The following is a 19,667-nucleotide window of genomic DNA, read 5'->3' as shown; positions in this document are numbered from 1 at the left end:
TAATTTAAAAAAATTAATACTTTGTTATTCGACCACCGCGTCTTATAGCTTCTTTTACAAGTGACAAGGGGCGTATTGAAATCCGCATCATCTTTTCAACCTAACCTAACCTATGCCCAAGAATTCAGGTTTCCAATCGTCAACTCGATTATTATAGTGTGGTATGGCCTGCTTCAATTTTCTAACCATTTCCCTGTAGCAGAAGTGTAAGTCTTTCATTCAGACCGTCAGAATTATAGACTGTGCTTTAGAGGGTGAATCTCTTATTGGCCATACACATTATTAGTTCGAATTGTTAAACTTTTTTTTTGGGCCCGGAAAAAATTATGTTCCAACGATTTCTTGTACATTTTGCCCCACTGTTCGACCCCCCATGGATAGTCACACTGGTATCCATAACCGCACCAAGTGCCACGTTAATAAGCCCACTTAATAACAGCTCAGACATTTACCAGGTGGTACGTGAGACATGAGGTATTTTTCGTTTCCGAAACGCTTGACATTTCCAGCTGGTAAATGTTAGCAGCCCCTCTGCACCAGCATTGTTTTCCAAAACTTAACACGGCGTTTGATTAATGATCCGTTGTTTTTGTTGCTGGTATGCGAATACAGCTCCAAGCACCAGCGATGATGTTCTACTTTAACGCATAACCATTTCATAGGCAAGAGAATACTCCCGAAATGTTTCTATAAGGGATGGCGTGAAAGTTTGACGCCATTTCAATTAAATTTTGATGAGGGAGAAAAATGAAATGATACCTTTCGGAAAAAAATCAACTTTTTAAATGGATTACTTTTAATTAACACTAAAGGCTAGTGATTAGAATATCTGTTGCTGAATTTGCAATGAAGCTGAAACTATTCAATCTAACATACATATTGAATTTCTTGGGAGAAGAGCAGATAGTTTCCAGCTACATAGCTACAAAGAAAGTTTCTGTCAAGTGATAAAACAAAATTTATAATGCAGAAAGAATGTGGATGCGGAAATAAAAATTAAAATAATAAAAATCAAAATTTGTAGCTAGAGAAAAACCTTGATCGATAAAGAAATACCTGCCATTATGGACATATACCTAAACCGGTAGTTGGTTTTTATAAGCTCCAAATTTGAAAAGTATCTCCGAAGAGATCTATTTCAGGAATTCTCTATTGCTTACAAAATCCCTAATCGATTTCCCTTCAATGCCCCTAAGCTGTTTCAAGTCTTTGATCGTATCCGTACCCAAGTGCCGTAGTCGATTAGGTGTGAAAGCCGGGAATTGAAATAGGCATTGTTCCAAAGTCTCATCATTTTCCCCACATGCCCTACACACATGGAAGACATACCTATTATCCAATTTCGAGTATATTTTAATAATTCAACGAAATCGGACAATACTAGGTAGTCTATGATACTTTGCAAATGTAAATTTTGCCCATGAACATTCCACTAAGGAACAGGGGCTAACTTCTCACATATCAAGTTTAAGCTCAATGATAAGGAGCTTCCTTTATATAGCCGAGTCCGAACGGCTTGCCGCAGTGCGATACCTCTTTGGAGAGGAGTTTTTACATGGCATAGTACCTCACAAATGGTGTCAGTATTAGGAGGGGAAAACCACCGCTGAAAAATGTTTTTTTCTGATGGTCTCGCCAGGATTCGAGCCCGGGCGTTTAGTGTCATAGGCGGACACGCTAACCTACAAGGATGATCGAGAGACCGGTTTACTTGGGAGCTATATCAGTTTTTATACCGATTTTGGCCGTACCTAGCACAGTTATTGGAAGTCATAACAAAACACTACACGCGAAATTTCAGCCAAATCGGACAAAATTTGCGGCTTCCAGGGGCTCAAGAACTAAAATCGGGCGATCGGTTTATATGGGAGCTATAAAAGGTTATAGACCGATTTGGCGCAGTTATTGGAAGTCATAACAAAACACTTCATGTGAAATTTCAGCCAATTCGCACAAAAATTGCGCCTTGTAAGGGCTCAAGAAGCCAAATCGGAAGATCGGTTTATATGGGAGCTACTAGCTGAGCCGGGCCCGCTCCGCTGCGCCCGATAATGCTATGTTGGAGAGGAGTACTCTAAATTTGAAAATTTCAATTTTACTGTATATTTTTCTACTCAATACATCTTATTGAAACCCCACGGTGCAATGGTCAGTCAAAGTTCTGTTTAGGGGTGAGGTGGCCACCCAGAGACTTGGTCCTAAAAGTGAAAGTCAATTTTGAGTTCTACTCCCAAAAACCTTTCATTAAAGATCCATATTGCCATAGTCGGTAAATTTGTCCAACTTGAGGCGTTTTTTTGGGGATGGCTGACATACGAAACACTAAGTGCCACAACAGGATATCTGATTAGTTTTCTACTCTCAAATACCTTTAATTTAATACCCATATTGTATTGATTGGTCTATACATCCGATAGGCGGGTTTTGTGGGTGGACGGCCCTCCTTGGCACCCCACTCCAGATTTTGCTACGAAATTTTTGTTGGTACTGTAGGTAAGGTTAGGTTGAAAATAGGGTGCAGATATTAATACGCCCCATGACACTATGGACATTCACCTACGCTAGCAATCGGTTTGTTGTGCGCTCTATTTGAGCCCCAAGCACTTAGCCCTGAAAATATATCAGCATCTCAAATATCATTTATTTGAACTCTATATTGTCAGTGGCCTCAAAATTGGATATCAAATTCGTTTTCTAATCTCAAATACCTTTCATTTAAAAGTCAGTACATATGTCTGATAGGGTTTGGACACTAAAAACAATCAATATCGAGCTCCACTGTCTTGAAGACCCAAAGTGTCTTGGTGAGCAAAGCCCCCAAACACTTGGTCCCTTATTTGGATATCAGATTCGTATTATACACCCAAATACTTTTTATTTAAGCCCCATATTGCCATGGTCAGTAAATAAGTCCTGTTTGGGGGATGTTTTGGGGAAGGGGTGAACTCCAAGAAACGTGGTCCTACATTTCGATATAATATTCGTACTCTACTCGTAAATACCTCTCATTTGAGTCCCATATTGCCAAGGTCGTTATATATGTCCGATTTAAGGGTGTTTTGGGAGTTTGGGTGGTCCCCCAAACACTTAGTCCGACAATTGGAGAGCAAATGCGTTTTCTACTCTTAAATACCTTTCATTTGAGTCCCATATTCTCAGGATTGGTCTATATATATATTTGATAGGTTTTGGGGGGGGTGGGGCTGCCCCCCTAGGTACCCCATCCGAAATTTGGATAACAAATTTTTATTTTTAGGTTAATATAAGAGAGCACACAAAATTTCGCTTATATCGTATCACCCATTACCGAGATCTGGCGTTTCTAAAAATGAGAGTAAGGGGGAGGGTCCGCTCCCCCTTCAGATATCAAAAAATGTAGTACCCTTTTTCAGCCGTTTTTGAGTCTACAAGGAACACAAAAACAAACAAACCTACAAACAAATACAAATTGATTTTTATATATAATATAAGATAACAGGTTATAGACCGATTTGGACCGTACTTGGTGCAGTTATTGGCTAACGTAAGGGAATTGGAAGTCATAACAAAACACTACGTGCCAAATTTCATCGGACAAAAAGAAAGAAGAAAAAAAGTAAGGGCTCAAGAATGTCAAATCGGGAGATTGGTTTATGTGGGAGCTATGCCAGGTTAAGGACCGATTTGAACCATACTTAGCACAGTTATTGGAAGTCATAACGTAAGGGCTCAAGAAGTCAAATCGCGAGATGGCTTTTTGAGGGGGCCATATCAGGTTGTAGACCGATTAATACCGTACTTGGCACAATTGTTGAAAGTCCTGAAAGAATAGCACGTGCGAAATTTCAGCCAAATCGGACACAAATGGCGGCTTCCAGGGGCTTAAGAAATCAAATCGGGAGATCGCTTTATATCGGAGCTATATCAGGTTATAAACCGATTTAGACCGTACTTGACACAGTTGTTGGTAGTCATAACGGAACACTACATGCAAAATTCTAGCCAAATCAGACAAAAATTGCGGTTTCCAGGGGCTCAAGAAGTCAAATCGGAAGATCGGTTTATATGTGATCTATATCTAAATCTGTACCGATATGGCGCATTTGCAATCCCTTACAAACTACATCGATATTAAGTATCTGTGGAAATATTTCAAGCGGCTAGCTTTATGCGTTCGACGACCTTTATCGTGATTTCGACTGATGGACGGACGGGCTAGATCGATTCAGAGCGACGAGACTTTAAAGAAAATATTGGGTTGCTCAAAAAGTAATTGCGGATTTTTCATATAGTCGGCGTTGACAAATTTTTTCACAGCTTGTGACTCTGTAATTGCATTCTTTCTTCTGTCAGTTATCAGCTGTTACTTTTAGCTTGCTTTAGGAAAAAGTGTAAAAAAAGTATATTTGACTAAAGTTCATTCTCAGATTTATTAAAAATGCATTTACTTTCTTTTAAAAAATCCGCAATTACTTTTCGGGCAACCATATACTTTGTGGGATCTTAGACGAATATTTCGAGGTGTTACAAACGGAATGGCTAGATTAGTATACCCCCATCCTATGATGGTGCGTATAACAATTTTATAGGTTGGCTGAACCACCAAGAAAGAAGAAACTTGATAAGCACCATAGAAGTTTATGCTTTTTTTTCGGCACAGGTCAGCTTAGCTTTAACGACGGTCACCAGATAAATCTAGCCTACCCTTTCTAATATATTATTACGATTCAAAAACGCCAGTATTTGTAGAATCCAGAATTAAGTGCCATTTGCATATCCCCAGCACATACGACTTTCTTTAACTCAGAGAGGAAATACTGAAGAGTCCCAACACTTGTATAAAATTAAAAAAAAATCTATTTAAAAACAAATATACCTACATACATTACACACAGCATTACAAAAAAGACTTAATTCATAAGCAGATAAACGTACTTACTGTTCAACATACCCTTCGTCGGATAAAGAGGACTACTTTAGTTTATAAAATATTTACCCACACACACATACACAGACACACGCACACATGTTCTTACAAATGACTTCAATAATGTCCCCCTCAATCTCAGATTAAGTGGAAATTTTTGCATAAGAAAACAAAGGGAAAATCGTGTAAGCGTCAAAGAAACAGAGGTCTTTCATCCTCTTAATCAGTATGCAAACGTCAAGGCAAGGCAATAATTAATCAAAAAGGATTAATTACAAGAGCTATACTGAAAAATATTTGTGCCTGTGTTTAAACACGCAAAAATACATGCACAAAAATTGAGTGTAACTCTCATTGGCTATATTAAATTACACCCACATGTACTTGTAGTTATGTTAGGGCCATTCCATTAAAATTTGGAGAGTTTAGAATTAGCAAGTAAAAGAGAGAGAGAAGGATGTTGAAGGGCCTAACACACTGTCCTAAATTTCATCAAAATCGGATAATAAATGTTGCTTTTATGGGCCTAAGACCCTAAATCGGAGGATGGGTCTATATGGTAGCTATATCCAAATCTGCACCGATCTGAGTCAAATTGACGAAGGATGTCGAATGGCCTAACACAACTCACTGTGCCAAATTTCAGCAAAATCGGATAATAAATGGGCTTTTATGGCCTAAGACCCTAAATCGGAGGATGGGTCTATATGGTAGCTATATCCAAATCTAGACCGATCTGAGCCAATTTGACGAAGGATGTCGAATGGCCTAACACAACTCACTGTGCCAAATTTCAACAAAATCGGATAATAAATGTGTCTTTTATGGGCCTAAGACCCTAAATCGGAGGATCGGTCTATATGGGGGCTATATCAAGGTATAGTCCGATATAGCCCATCTTCGAACTTAACCTGCTTATGGACAAAAAAAGAATCTGTGCAGAGTTTCAGCTCACTATCTTTATTGTTGAAGACTGTAGCGTGATTTCAACTGACAGACGGACGGACATGTCAAGATCGTCTTAGATTTTTAAGCTGATCAAGAATATATATACTTTATAGGGTCGGAAATGGATATTTCGATGTGTTGCAAACGGAATGACAAAATTAATATACCCCCATCCTATGGTGAAGGGTTTAAGAAATATGAAAAATCTCCTTTATGTTCATAAGTTGTCCCGTGAAATTTTCCCACCAAATGCCCCATACGTTTTCAAAAGTAAAACACCACAAAACTGAAGAAGGCTTTGGCACGACAAATATTTTTACAAAGGAAAACAAATGAAATGAAATGATTAAATTCTCCTTTACGAATATTAAATGTACCCTCTCCACTAGTAGTGTGTTAACCACTGCATTAGTAGCACTTCTACTTACCTCGGAAGATGCAGGCTACGGTAAGATAACGGCCATGTCTGGGATCGCAGGCGGTCATCATGTTCTTGGCATCAAACATTTGAGCCGTCAGTTCGGAGACGGTAAGGGCGCGATACTGTTGGCAGCCCTTGGCAGTCAATGGGGCAAAACCGGGCATAAAGAAGTGCAAACGTGGGAATGGCACCATATTCACGGCCAATTTACGTAGATCAGCATTCAATTGGCCAGGGAAGCGGAGGCAGGTGGTCACGCCAGACATTGTTAGCTGTGGATAAAAAAAAAACAGAAATGGTTGACAATTATTTATGACGATGATGTCGCTGGAAAGATTAGCGAACATTATTAATTAAAGAAATGCCTGGAAATGCACGCTCCAATGAATCATTGTGAATTATTATTTCTCATTTTGCCGCAGACCTGTGTAGAAAATATTAAATATTTATTGTAAAGCTACGCGTACCTGATCATTGTTGGCTGTAATAAATTTGGAAAGTTAATTATAAGTCAATTGTAAAGGGTTTGGAGAAAATGTTGCATAGATGTTTTCTTAGAGATTTTCACTTTTCCAAGGAACCATATTGTAGTTTAAATCAATTTATGCGGAAAATTTTAATTCCTTGAGATTAGTTAATCTTTAGAGGTTTGCAGGACTATAGAAAGCAATGGTTGAGGTTGAGATACCATCATGCTTAAAGTCACCTTTTTATGGTACTATCATTTTTTTTTTTTTTGGGAACATGGCCTTTGAGCCTAAAAACACACCTGTGCAGTGGGAGTCATCTTAGTTGGTCTTTAGAAGTTTTGCAGGACTATAGAAAATAATGCCAAATAGCAGAAGGAGGTTGAGGTACCATCATGCTTAATGCCACCTTTTTATGGTATTATCATTTTTTGGGGGAAGATGGTCTTTGAGCATAAGAACACACCTGTGCAGTGGGAGTCATCTGCTTCGAACGGATAGGGAAATACCCAAAACAGAGCTGTATTTTAACTTGAGTTACAAAACAGGTATCCCTATAAGGTTTTCGTTGGCATCCAGAAGACGAGTGAACCTAATTGAAAACATTTTTCTCATCATATAAGATAGTGTTTTGGGGAAAATTGAATGGTCTAAATCAGCAACTTTACAAAACTCCAAAATTTGAACAAAAAATTTCTTAAGGAAGGTTTTTTGGAACCGTGTTAGTGTCGTCTTGTTGTATTTGATGATTTCTATATTCAACAAGTACCTCACGAATAAATGTTTCAATATTGTCTTCCAATGCATCAGTTGAAGTGGGCTTGTCTGTATAGGCATGAGCTTTAACATTGTCCGAGTCCGAACGGCGTGCCGTAGTGCGACACCTGTTTGGAGAGAAGTTTTACATGGCATAGTACCTCACAAATGTTGCCAGCATTAAGGGGGGAAAACCACCGCTGAAATTTTTTCTGATGGTCTCGCCAGGATTCGAACCCAGGCGTTCAGCATCATAGGCGGATGTGCTTACCTCTGCGCTACGGTCGCCTCCATGCCCGCTTTAACATAGCCCCACAAAAAATAGTCTAAAGGCGTTAAATCGCACGATTTATGCGGGCAAATAACTGGCCCCCAACGTGAAATAAAATGTTCACCGAACTCGATAAGCCCATAGTTAAGCATGCTGTGTGGCATGTGACATCGTCTTGTTTAAACCACATGTCAAGCAAGTCAAGCACTTGCATTTTGGGCAAAAAAAAATTGTATGTCATCTCACGGTAGCGCTAACCATTCACAGTTACGTTACGATTCGCATCATCTTTGAAAAAGTACGGTCCAATGAGGCAACCAGCCCATAAACCGCACCAAACCTTGGTGACCTTTTCTGGATGCATTGCATTGGCTCTTACAATCCTTCTGGCTGATCTTCATTCCAAAATCGACAATTCTGCTTATTTACATACCCATTGAGCCAAAAGTGAGTTTCGTCGCTCAATGGAAGAAGCGCGTGACGAACTTTCTTAACAGAGCTCGCATTTTGATAATAAAATTCAATAATTTGCAAGCGTTGTTCGTTTGTAAGACCATTCGTGGTTAAATTATAGACCAATCCGCACTACTATCAAATTTTGTCGCATTTGGTGGCGGTAATGGGTTCGTTCGATTTATTTCGAGCTTTCTCAGAGATCGCAGTATTCGAGTCGTTCTAGATGGATTCTCATCCAATGAGTATAAATTGACCGCAGGTGTACCCCAGGGCTCTGTTCTTTCTCTTTCTCCTTCTCCCTCTCTTTTTTTCTTATTTTCATCAACGATCTGTTGGGCAGACGTCGAGTCCGATCTACTCATTTGCGGATGACAGTAATCTCTGTCATTCGTACTCATTCGACCATAGGCCGAGTCTTCGACAAATTGAGGACAGGAGGCGGGTTATAGATGATACACTCTGCCAGGATTTGCTGGCCATTTCTGAGTGGAGTCGAATGAATCGAGTAGATTTTAATGCACGAAAGACTCAGTGCTGCTTGTTGTCACACTATGAGATTCGCTGACCCATTACGATCATCTTTGTCTATTAACGGTTTAGATGTTGACCAATCAGAAGCTCTTGATGTTCTGGGCATGAAAATACAAAGTAATATCCGTTGGGTTAAACATGTATTTGAAGTATCGAAATAAGCATTCAAGTGTTTAGGCTTCCTTAAAGGGTGTAAGAAATACTTCACTCCGTTTGAGTTTCTTAACATCTACACCACTTTTATAAGGCCGAAAATAGAGTATAACTCACATGTATGGGTTGGAGCTTCAAGATCATCCCTGGAGCTACTGGACCGTGTACAGAGAAGAGCGATGGCGTTAATTGGGGACTGAAGGGTATCCAACTCTATTGCCCTCCTTGAACATAGCCACATTGTGTTTTTTTTTGGCGCTATTTTATCGGTACTTTCATGGTGTGTGTTCGTCTTATATTTGTCTTTTTATTCCTGATGTAAGGATGTTCGTCAAGGATACTAGACATTTCAGGAACCTACAGCCGTTTGTAATTGATTGGCCAGCGGACCACACAATGCATTATAGAGAGAATTCTTATTTCGTTTTTCCCACCCACCCAGAGATTTAGGTTAGGTAAGGTAAGCGTGGCAGTCCTTTACAGACTCACTTATACAATTTTAAGTCCATTGCGGTACCACAGTAGCGACAGACCAAGCTTCTGGTGGGAATCGAACTCACGACCCCTGCACTGGTAATCCAAGCACGCTACCAACACGGTTACCTGGGCGCCCATCCAGAGATTTAAGACAAATGTCAATAAACACTAGATCCTTTTCTCCCCTCCAATTCCTAATTACCTTTTGCTATCGCAAGGCACTGCATTCATAGGGACATCCTTTGGTGTTAATTGATAGAAAAAAAACTGAAGATGACTGACAGTGAAACAAAACACGAATCCTGCGTGAACTGTTCAACCAAGGACCCAAAGAACACAAGACCTTGAATGAGGAAATTTGTATAGTTGGTAGATATATCCAAATAAAGAGCGCTTTTTTTGGCGAGCATGTCAAGGGGTCCATTTCAACTCACAGTTCCAAATTTAAGCGAAATAGGATCAAAAATACTCTTTTTATAAGGAAGCCTAATCAGGAGATTGTTCTGTATCGGGGCTATGTTTAAATATGGCGCGATCTGGACTATATTTGGCACAGATATCGAAGAGGCTAACACAACACGCTATGCCAAATTTCAATGAAATCGGGTAAAAAATGCGCCGTTTATGGGTTAAAGACCTAAAATCGCGGTATTTCAAGGTAGCCTTCATTTTAATCTGCTATGGTAAAACTTGATCCACCTAAGGTAAAAAAAATTATCCGTGTAACGTTTATGCTCAATATCATCATTATAAAAGACGTGATTTAAACCAAGCAATGATTCTGATTGGTAAAACCCAAGTTTATCTTGGTCTTCCTCCTTCTCAGATGTGGGAACAAAATACCCCGCGGTTTTACCTGGATAGCTGGCTTTCACATCCGTTAAAGGTAGTGAGATAAAATGTGCTACGAATTCATCACAAGAACGATAGACCACCGCAAACCATGACTTACGTATCTACAGATGGCTGTTGAATTGCTGCATGAATTTGGTTGTTGAAGTGTTGCTAGTCGAAACACCTTTTCTCCAGATTAACACTGGTGGATGAAAAGCTAGCCACAAACCACATAAAAGCCAAATTCTTCTGCATCAGCCTAATTTGCGCCCATGCCCCGACGGAAGAAAAGGACTAACAGAATAAGGATATTTTTACGAGAGCCTAGAGAGAAAATATGATCGCTGTCCCGCCCATGATATCGTCCGGGAAGATTTTAATGCAAAAATAGGGAAGCAAAATATATTGGGCCCAATAGTTGGTACATTTGCACGAACAAACTTCCGGTAAAGAGCTGAAGCTAATAGACTTCGCCGCGGCAAAAAACATGAAAGCTAGCTGAAACCAATTATAATATCGATAATTAGCAAAGCAAAATAGTTGTCACCAGATCAAAGCACGGGGGGTCCGTTTTTACAATTCCTTTGTTTCTCATAGTAGTTCTCAGTTTTCCGGGGGCGGGTTACTGGCCCAGCGCCCCATAGCATAGTTAAACGCATAAAAATACAACGGTTGCGTTGGCTAGGTCATGTTGTCTGAAGTGGACTATAGTAAAATACGAAAAAGGGGAAGACCTAAACTCCGATGGAGAGACCAATTCATAAATCCTCAAAACGTTTGTGCTTACTAAGCCGAGCAGACAGTAGAGAATGATATGGGCAGCTGAGACCGCCGATGGCCTCTCTTCAATTGTTTTCATCGAGCCGGGCAACAAAGTATTGTATATGCGACTTATTATCGGAAAAATATTTTCGAAGCCGCTCTGTAACATTTTCAGTATGGACGGCTGAAAAAAGCCATTGTACTGGTATGAGCAACAATAGGGATACATAACAATCGTGCAGCTTACAACTCGTTTTTTGACCGACTCTGAGCCAGAGCAATAGTCAATGCAAAAGGGGGACGTATCGAGCAAAAGTGGAGGGATTCTATAAATTTAGATTACTTCCTCAAAATTTGGTCTCTTGAATTAGCAGCACTTTGTGCCAGCTACCATGTAGTTTATAAGGTCCGAAATGGGTTATAATACCCCGAATCTTAGTGCTGGTGTAAAAAGAAGATACACCATTTAAAGTCCTGTTAGTGATTAAATCGAACGATATTCAATTTTTTATTTACTGGTATACATTTTCTTTGAGTGTACAATAAACGACATGTTGATACAATTGTTCAAGCCCATCACTTAGTGGTCGATCATTTGTTTGCCTCTTCCTGTCTGTCTGATTGTCTGCTAACTAAAAATAATTACACTCGTCATTGTCGATAGGTAGGTAGATATCTGCATTTCATTATTAATTTTGTGCATTACAAATGGACAAAATTGCCGACCTTTAATTATGAAACACAATTAAAGTGTCATTTTCAGTTAACACTTCTAATAAACACCTTAATTCAATTCAATCCAATTCAATTCATTCGCATGCAATTGACAGCAGAAAATTGTGTTCATTTGTGTTTTTGTTGCTCCGATAGTTCCGTAGTCTGTACCTCACCGCAAGGCAATGCAATGCAATGGAGCACATGCAAAATGCAGCCATTTCCAGTGTAACCTTTGGCAAATTTAAATTCGAATTGCAATAGGATACGCAGAGACATAACCATAGGTGAGAAATGGAAATAAATTGTTTTAATTCTCTTCCCAACTATGCCGAGGGCTTGATTTGACTCAATGAATTGTCAAATGACTAGCATGGAATCCCCCAAAACATTACTGGCAGCATATGCTAGTCATTATATGATGGTATTGAGTTTAATTCATGTCATTATTGTGGCATGTTAATAATTTGTTTATTTAGTTGAGGTTGATAACAAGACTTAGTAGATGAATGGGCGGAGTCGGTTTGTGACTTCAACTGTACCAATTGCGGTCTTTTACACAGACTTAATAACCTGATGATTTTTCCAGGAAACGTGTTGCTGTAGTAAAATTAGGTATTTTCGAATTGAGATATTTACTAAGGGAGGGTTTACTAACTTCGTCATTCACTATGTAGTTTAAGTTAGGAAAGAGTGGCAGTCTATTTTTTATTCTTGACAATTTCGGTCCACTTCGAAAACACAATAGCGACAGACCAGGCTTTTAGTGGGAATCGAACCCCCCGCACTGATACAAAGAGCACACTTACAACTCGGCTCCCAATGGACGCCCCGGTGTCCATTCCTTATGTAACGCAATAAATTTTTTATCTGGGACCTGAGTATAATCTTTATGCTAGTATAACTTCATCCTAATTGGAAGGTAAACAAGTAAAAAGGCGTTAAGTTCGGATGGGCCGAACTTTGGATACCCACCACCTCGGGTATATATGTAAACCACCTTTCATCAAAATCCGGTGAAAATTGCATACCTTATGTCCCATAGCAGTTATATCGAAATATTGGGTTGCCCAAAAAGTAATTGCGGATTTTTCATATAGTCGGCGTTGACAAATTTTTTCAACGGCTTGTGACTCTGTTATTGCATTCTTTCTTCTGTCAGTTATCAGCTGTTACTTTTAGCTTGCTTTAGAAAAAAAGTGTAAACAAAGTATATTTGATTAAAGTTCATTCTAAGTTTTATTAAAAATGGATTTACTTTCTTTTAAAAAATCCCCAATTACTTTTTGGGCAACCCAATATGTTCCGATTTGGATCAAATACTAATAAGTACAAGTTATTGTTCAATTGTGTATAACAAAATATTGGTCTCTTTAGTAGCTATATCTAAAAATAAACCGATCTAAACCATATACGACACGAATGTCGAAAAGCCTAATATAAGTCACTGGGTCAAATTTCAGTGAAATCGAATTATAAATGCGCCTTTTATGGGGCTACAACTTTAAATCGAGATATCGGTCTTCATGGCAGCTATATCCAAGTCTGGACCGATCTGAGCCAAATTGAAGAGAGATGTTGAAGGGCCTAACACAACTCTCCGTCCCAAATTTCTGCAAAAACGGATAACAAATGTGGCTTTTATGGGCCTAAGACCCTAAATCGGCGGAACGGTCTGTTTGAAAGCTATATCCAAATCTGAAGAAGGCCAAATGGAAGAAGGATGTCGAAGGGCCTAACACAACTCACTGTTCCAAATTTCAGTAAAATCGGATATTAATGTGGCTTTTATGAGCCTAAGACCCTAAATCGGAGGATCGGTCTATATGGCAGCTATATCCAAATCTGAACCAATCTGGGCCAACACAACTCACTGTTCCAAATTTCAGCAAAATCGGATATTAATGTGGCTTTTATGAGCCTAAGACCCTAAATCGGAGAATCGGTCTATATGGCAGCTATATCCAAATCTGAACGGATCAGGGCCAAATTGTAGAAAAACGTCGAAGGGCCGAAGACAACTCACTGTCTCAAATTTCAGCGATATCGGACAATAAAAATGCCTTTTATGGCCTCAAAACCTAAAACCGAGAGATCGGTCTATATGGCAGCTATATCCAAATCTGAACCGATCTAGGCTAATTTGACGAGGGATGTTGAAGGGCATAACACAACTCGCTGTCCCAAATTTCAGCGAAATCGGATAAAAAATGTGGCTTTTATGGGCCTTAGACCCTAAATCGGAGGGTCGGTCTATATGGCAGCCATATCCAAATTTGGACCGATCTGAGCCAAATTGAAGAAAAAGTCTAAGGGCCTAACGTAACTCACTGTCCCAAATTTTAGCAAAATCGGATAATAAATGTGGTTTTTATGGGCCTAAGACCCTAAATCGGCGGATCGGTCTATATGGGGGCTATATCAAGATATAGTTCGATATAGCCCATCTTCGAACTTAACCTGCTTATGGACAAAAAAAAAAAAACCTTTGCAAAATTTCAGTTCAATATCTTTATTTTTAAAGACTGATTTCAACAGACAGACGGGCAGACGGACGGACATGTCTAGATCGTCTTAGATTTTTACGCTGATCAAGAATATATATACTCTATAGGGTCGGGAATGGATATTTCGATGTGTTGCAAACGGAATGACAAAATGAATATACCCCCATCCTTCGGTGGTGGGTATAAAAAGAGAAGTCCCCAAAGATTATTATACCCACCACCGAAGGATGGGGGTATATTCATTTTGTTATTCCGTTTGCAACACATCGAAATATCCATTTCCGATCCTAAAAGCATATATATTCTTGATATGAGTTGTGGTAGCCCCTTCGACATCTTTTTTAAATTTGGCCCAGAAAGCTCCAGATTTGGAAATAGCTGCCATATAGGCCGATCCGCCAATTTAGGGTCTTATGATAGTTTCCTATCGTCGCCTCGATTAACCGAAATGGTATGACCTGCTCTTTTCCTCTATCCATTATCTCTTTTCTTAAGCCCAAAGCCGAAGTGGCTGCCTCACACTTAATCTGTATGTCTATGGGTCGGATATCTAGAACAGTCTCCAGTGCCCTAGAGGCCGGGTCCTAATCGCTCCTCTTATGCCAAGACAACATGTTGTCTGAAACTGTTCTTTTATCCTCAAGGTGCATTTTTTTCCATCGCAGTCCACCAAACTACTAAGGCGTAAGTAAGTTTTGGTCTAATCACGCTTCTGTACAGCCAATGGTCTATCATCGGATTCAGGCCCCATTTCGATGCTACGGCCCGCCTATAAAGTGCCCAATATTAGTGAGCCTTCTCGGTAAGCTTCTGAATGTGACACTTTCAATTCAGTATCCTGTAAAAAATCACTCCTAAGTGTTTGAACTTGTAAGATATAGAAATCGTTTTTTTGAGGAAACGTGGTGCGTCAAATTGGCCAATCTTCGTCTTCCTCGTGAACAGGCAGATTTCAATCTTCTCTGGTTTAACATTAAGACCCCTTGGTCTAGCCCAGTTCTCGTGTTATAGTCGGCCGTGAATCCCTCGATATTGGAATCTGGTGCTACTAACTACCATGTTCTTTGCCGCGACGAAGTCTTTTAGCCTCAATTCATTTTCGGAGGTTTCATCTCGTAGACTAAATTTTACGACTGTTGGGCCAAAGATCCGTTTTCAATCTTCTTCGGTTTTTCAAAGTAGTCCAAATCAAGTGGCTCCTCAGTCTCAGTACATCGAAGGAGAGGAAACTATAGAACATATGCTGTATGAGTGTCCCGCATTGGCAAGCAGAAAGATTTCATTCCACTTTAGGTTTTTATCTCTTTGAGGACTTTTGCGAACTACCTGCTGTAAACATTCGTAAGTTATAAGGCATTTTAAAGCCACCTGGATGTTGCAAAGCTATGTTCGGAACACCCATGATTTGACGAAATTTTTTATAAATATTCATTTATCAAGAATTTTGATATGGAATTTGAGTGACTAAGGTGGCGTATGATGTATGGCTGATGTGGGCATAGGAGCAGCATATGGAGCAGTAATCATACGCTCCCAGGTACAATACAATTAATAAAGAAATTATTTTAAATGGTGGTTGATGTGTTGCTGTTTATGCCCAAATCATGGCTACTAAGAATTTTATGGTATTTATTATACCCACCACCGAAGGATGGGGGTATATTCATTTTGTCATTCCGTTTGCAACATATCGAAATATCCATTTCCGACCCTATAAAGTATATATATTCTTAATCAGCGTAAAAATCTAAGACGATCTAGACATGTCCGTCCGTCTGTATGTCTGTCTGTTGAAATCATGCTACAGTCTTCAAAAATAGAGATATTGAGCTGAAACTTTGCACAAATTCCTTTTTTTGTCCATAAGCAGGTTAAGTTCGAAGATGGGCTATATCGATCCGCCGATCCGCCGATTCTTCGTCAATTTGGCCCTGATCGGTCCAGATTTGGTTATAGCTGCCATATAGACCGATCCTCCGATTAAGAGTCTTAGGCCCATAAAAGCCACATTTATCATCCGATTTTGCTGAAATTTGGGACAGTGCGTTGTGTTAGGCCCTTCGATAGTCTTCGTCAATTTGGCTCAAATCGGTCCAGATTTGGATATAGCTGTCATATAGACCGATCCTCCGATTTAGGGTCTTAGGCCCATAAAAGCTAAATTTATCATCCGATTTTGCCGAAATTTGGACAGTGAGTTCTGTTAGGCCCTTCCATATCCCTCGTCAATCTGGCCTAGATCGGTGCAGATTTGGTTATAGCTGCCATATAAACCGATCTCTCGGTTTTAGGTTTAGGTTTAGCAGACATATAGACCGATCCTCTTATCTAGGGTCTTAGGCCCATAAAAGCCATATTTATTATCCGATTTTGCTGAAATTTGAGACAGTACGTTGTGTTAGGCCCTTCGATATTCTTCGTCAATTTGACTCAGATCGGTCCAGATTTGGATATAGCTGCCGTATAGACCGATCCTCCGATTTAGGGTCTTAGGCCCATAAAAGCCATATTTATTATCCGATTTTGCTGAAATTTGGGACAATGAGTTGTGTTAGCCCCTTCGATATACTTCGTCAATTTGGCTCAAATCGGTCCAGATTTCGATATAGCTGCCGTATAGACCGATCATCCGATTTAGGGTCTTAGGCCCATAAAAGGCGCAGTTATTGTCCGATGTTGGGGAAATTCAGGACAGTGAGTTAAGTTAAACCCCTTAATATACTTCTGCATTATGTCACAGATCGGTTCAGATTTGGATAAAGCTGCCATATAAACCGATCTCTCGGTTTTAGGTTTAGGTTTAGCAGACTTCCTTGGACCAAAAAGAGTTGCACAAAATTTAATGACAAGCGATAGGTATCTTGATCACATGAATACATGGACACACACAGACACGGACATTGCAAGCGATTCTTACCAAATCGGTAAATTTAGCAATGGAATAGGTCTTCTCATTTCAAGCGTTACAAAGAAATGCACAAAATTATAATACTCAGTACCAGAGTAGTGGTTTAGGGTATTACTAGAGGAAACAAAAGTCGTGACTAGTGTTATTATCGGATATATTTTTTTTTTTAAACGCAATATATTACTTTGCATCGGTGGTCACAAAAATAATATGGATCCTAAAAGGCTCACGATAATGATAGCGATAAATAACTGAACAAAGTTTAATTTACAAAACGACTTTTAAGGTGTAGAAAAGTTCATAGCTGTACGCTGGCGGGATTTGATGAGCTTAACTGGCTACGTCTTCCTACACTCTATACCTATACTGATTGGCCATATATCCTATTGGCGAGTTTTGTGGTAGGGCCCCAATTCAATACGGCCCAGATTGAATAGGGAAGTTGAGGAGCCTAACAAACTCTCTATACCTAGTTTCATCCAAATCGGACAGTAATACGCCTATAAGAGGACCTAGGCCTAACAAAACTGGCTGTATCAAATTTCAGCGAAATCAGGCACGAAATGTGCCTTTTATGGGCTAAAGACTATAAATCGAGAGATCGATCTATAGGGCAGTTATATCCAAATCTAGACCGATCTGAGCCAAATTGGACAAAGTTATCGAGGGCCCTAGTACAATACACTGTCTCAAAATTTCGGTGAAATGGGACAATTGATGCGAATTTTATTGGCAAAAGACTTTAAGTCGAGAAATCGGTCTATGTGGCAGGTATATCCAATTCTGAACCGATCTGGGTCGTATCAAAAACACAAACTCCTAGATTTGGGGTTTTTGACAATTATAGTGAGGGAATTATCCATCGTCCCATTCGGATATCAATCAAATTAGAGCGTGCTAAGTTCGGCCGGGCCGAATCTTACATCCCCCCAACCATGGATTGAATTTGTCGAGTTCTATGCGCGCTATCTCTTTTTACACAAACAAAGAATATTGAATAGGAACTGTTATGCTATTGGGGCTATATCAAGTTATAGTCCGATTCGGACGATAAATGAATGCTGAACATTGATAAGATGTGATGATGGATAAGAATTGCGCCTTGTAAGGGCTCAAGAAGCAAAATCGGCAGATAGGTCTATATGGGAGCTGTATCAAGCTATTGATCGATCGTGCCATATTAGATACGTATGTTGAAAGTCGTGGGAGAAGCCGTTGTACCAAATTCCTTCCAAATGGGATGAGAATTTCGCCCTCTAGAGGGTCAAGAAGTAGAATCCCAGATCGGTTCTTATGGCAGCTTTATGAGGTTATGTACCGTAAAAAAAAAATCGAATTTTTTTTTAGGAATTCTCCATAAAAAAATTTAATAAAATGTTGTCCTGAAAAAAATATTTATTTTTATTACTTGTTTAAATATTCATTTTGGATATTGGCTCCTTAAGCTTTTTACAGGCATTTATTGCTGCAATTCCAAGTAGTAATCATAACCAGTAATTTATCTTCTACACACACACACACACATTCATATCTCTCAACTGATGCGGGTGTAATGACGATGATACATTCGATTACTTACGGACACCAGGTGATTGAGATCCTCATAGGTGGGTGAGACAAAACGTAAACTCCGGTAACAGATCTCATACAAGGCTTCATTATCTATGCAAAATGTAAGGTCGGTATTCTCGCACAGTTGATGTACCGATAAAGTGGCATTGTAAGGCTCTACAACAACTTCTGACACCTAGTGAATGTATGAATGCACGAAAGTCGCCAAGTGGCGTACATCACAACGATGGGTAGGTGGATGTATTAAGCGGCATGGGCGATGCAATGTTGGTGCGTTGGTTGGTTAAGAAGGGCAAGCCAATGTAAAGAATAATGAAGGTGGTGGTAGTAATCGTGAGCAGCATGTTTGGTTGGTTTGTTTGAATGAATGGCCAAATAATCGCATTGCACATACGCACATACAATCATTATCGTGGAGCGAGCATTCATTTAATTTCATTTCAGGTACGAAGAGCCGACAGCATCATCATCATCATGGCAAACGGCATCGTCATTATTCGTAAAGTATGATTCAGGAGAGCATTCAGTTTTAATGAGAGAATGAGAGAGGGAGTGTGATTGCATCCCCCATTGCATTTGTACACATATTCACCAAATGCGACCGTAACACATACAACACATTCATGGTCGTAATGATGTTTGCACAATGCCTCAACATACGCACACACCCACACACATGAGTTGGCACATCCGCATGCACGACCACAGATGCACATATCATCATTATTGTTGTTGTGGTTGCCAATGATGATAGTGGAAAGCATTGGTGTTTGTTTGGTTGGTTGGTGTTACCCATACGTTAGTGTTGGCATTCGCAAAGGTGATGATAAGAAAGATGTTGCCAATCGTTTGTTAATATGCATGTGTTGGGATCCATAAGGGGGAATTTACATCATTATAGGCATTCAATGTCATCATCGTTGCATTTGTTACAATTTAAAGGAAATGTTATCATGCACGATGTCGTTTTGCGTGGGTAAATTC

At 39.6% G+C, this 19,667-nt stretch overlaps 1 protein-coding gene across 2 annotated transcripts in view; it reads right to left on the bottom strand.

Annotated features, from left to right (window-relative positions):
- LOC106081982 (tubulin beta chain) overlaps positions 1 to 19,667 on the bottom strand; it is a 265,225-nt gene that overhangs the window by 30,554 nt on the left and 215,004 nt on the right. The window contains exons 4-5 of one of the 2 annotated variants that reach the window (XM_013244268.2): positions 18,691 to 18,858; positions 6,283 to 6,547 (exon numbers count right to left, since the gene is read on the bottom strand). In XM_013244268.2, coding sequence (XP_013099722.1) covers positions 6,283 to 6,547; positions 18,691 to 18,858 — 433 coding nt within the window. The remainder of the gene's footprint in view (positions 1 to 6,282; positions 6,548 to 18,690; positions 18,859 to 19,667) is intronic. The other variant, XM_013244266.2, reaches the window with a different exon arrangement.

The sequence above is a fragment of the Stomoxys calcitrans genome, chromosome 2 (genome assembly GCF_963082655.1).
Source record: "Stomoxys calcitrans chromosome 2, idStoCalc2.1, whole genome shotgun sequence".
In the NCBI taxonomy this organism is placed as follows: Eukaryota; Metazoa; Arthropoda; class Insecta; order Diptera; family Muscidae; genus Stomoxys; species Stomoxys calcitrans.
Note: the sequence above shows the minus strand (reverse complement) of the source record. Positions and strands in the feature narration are given on the sequence as shown.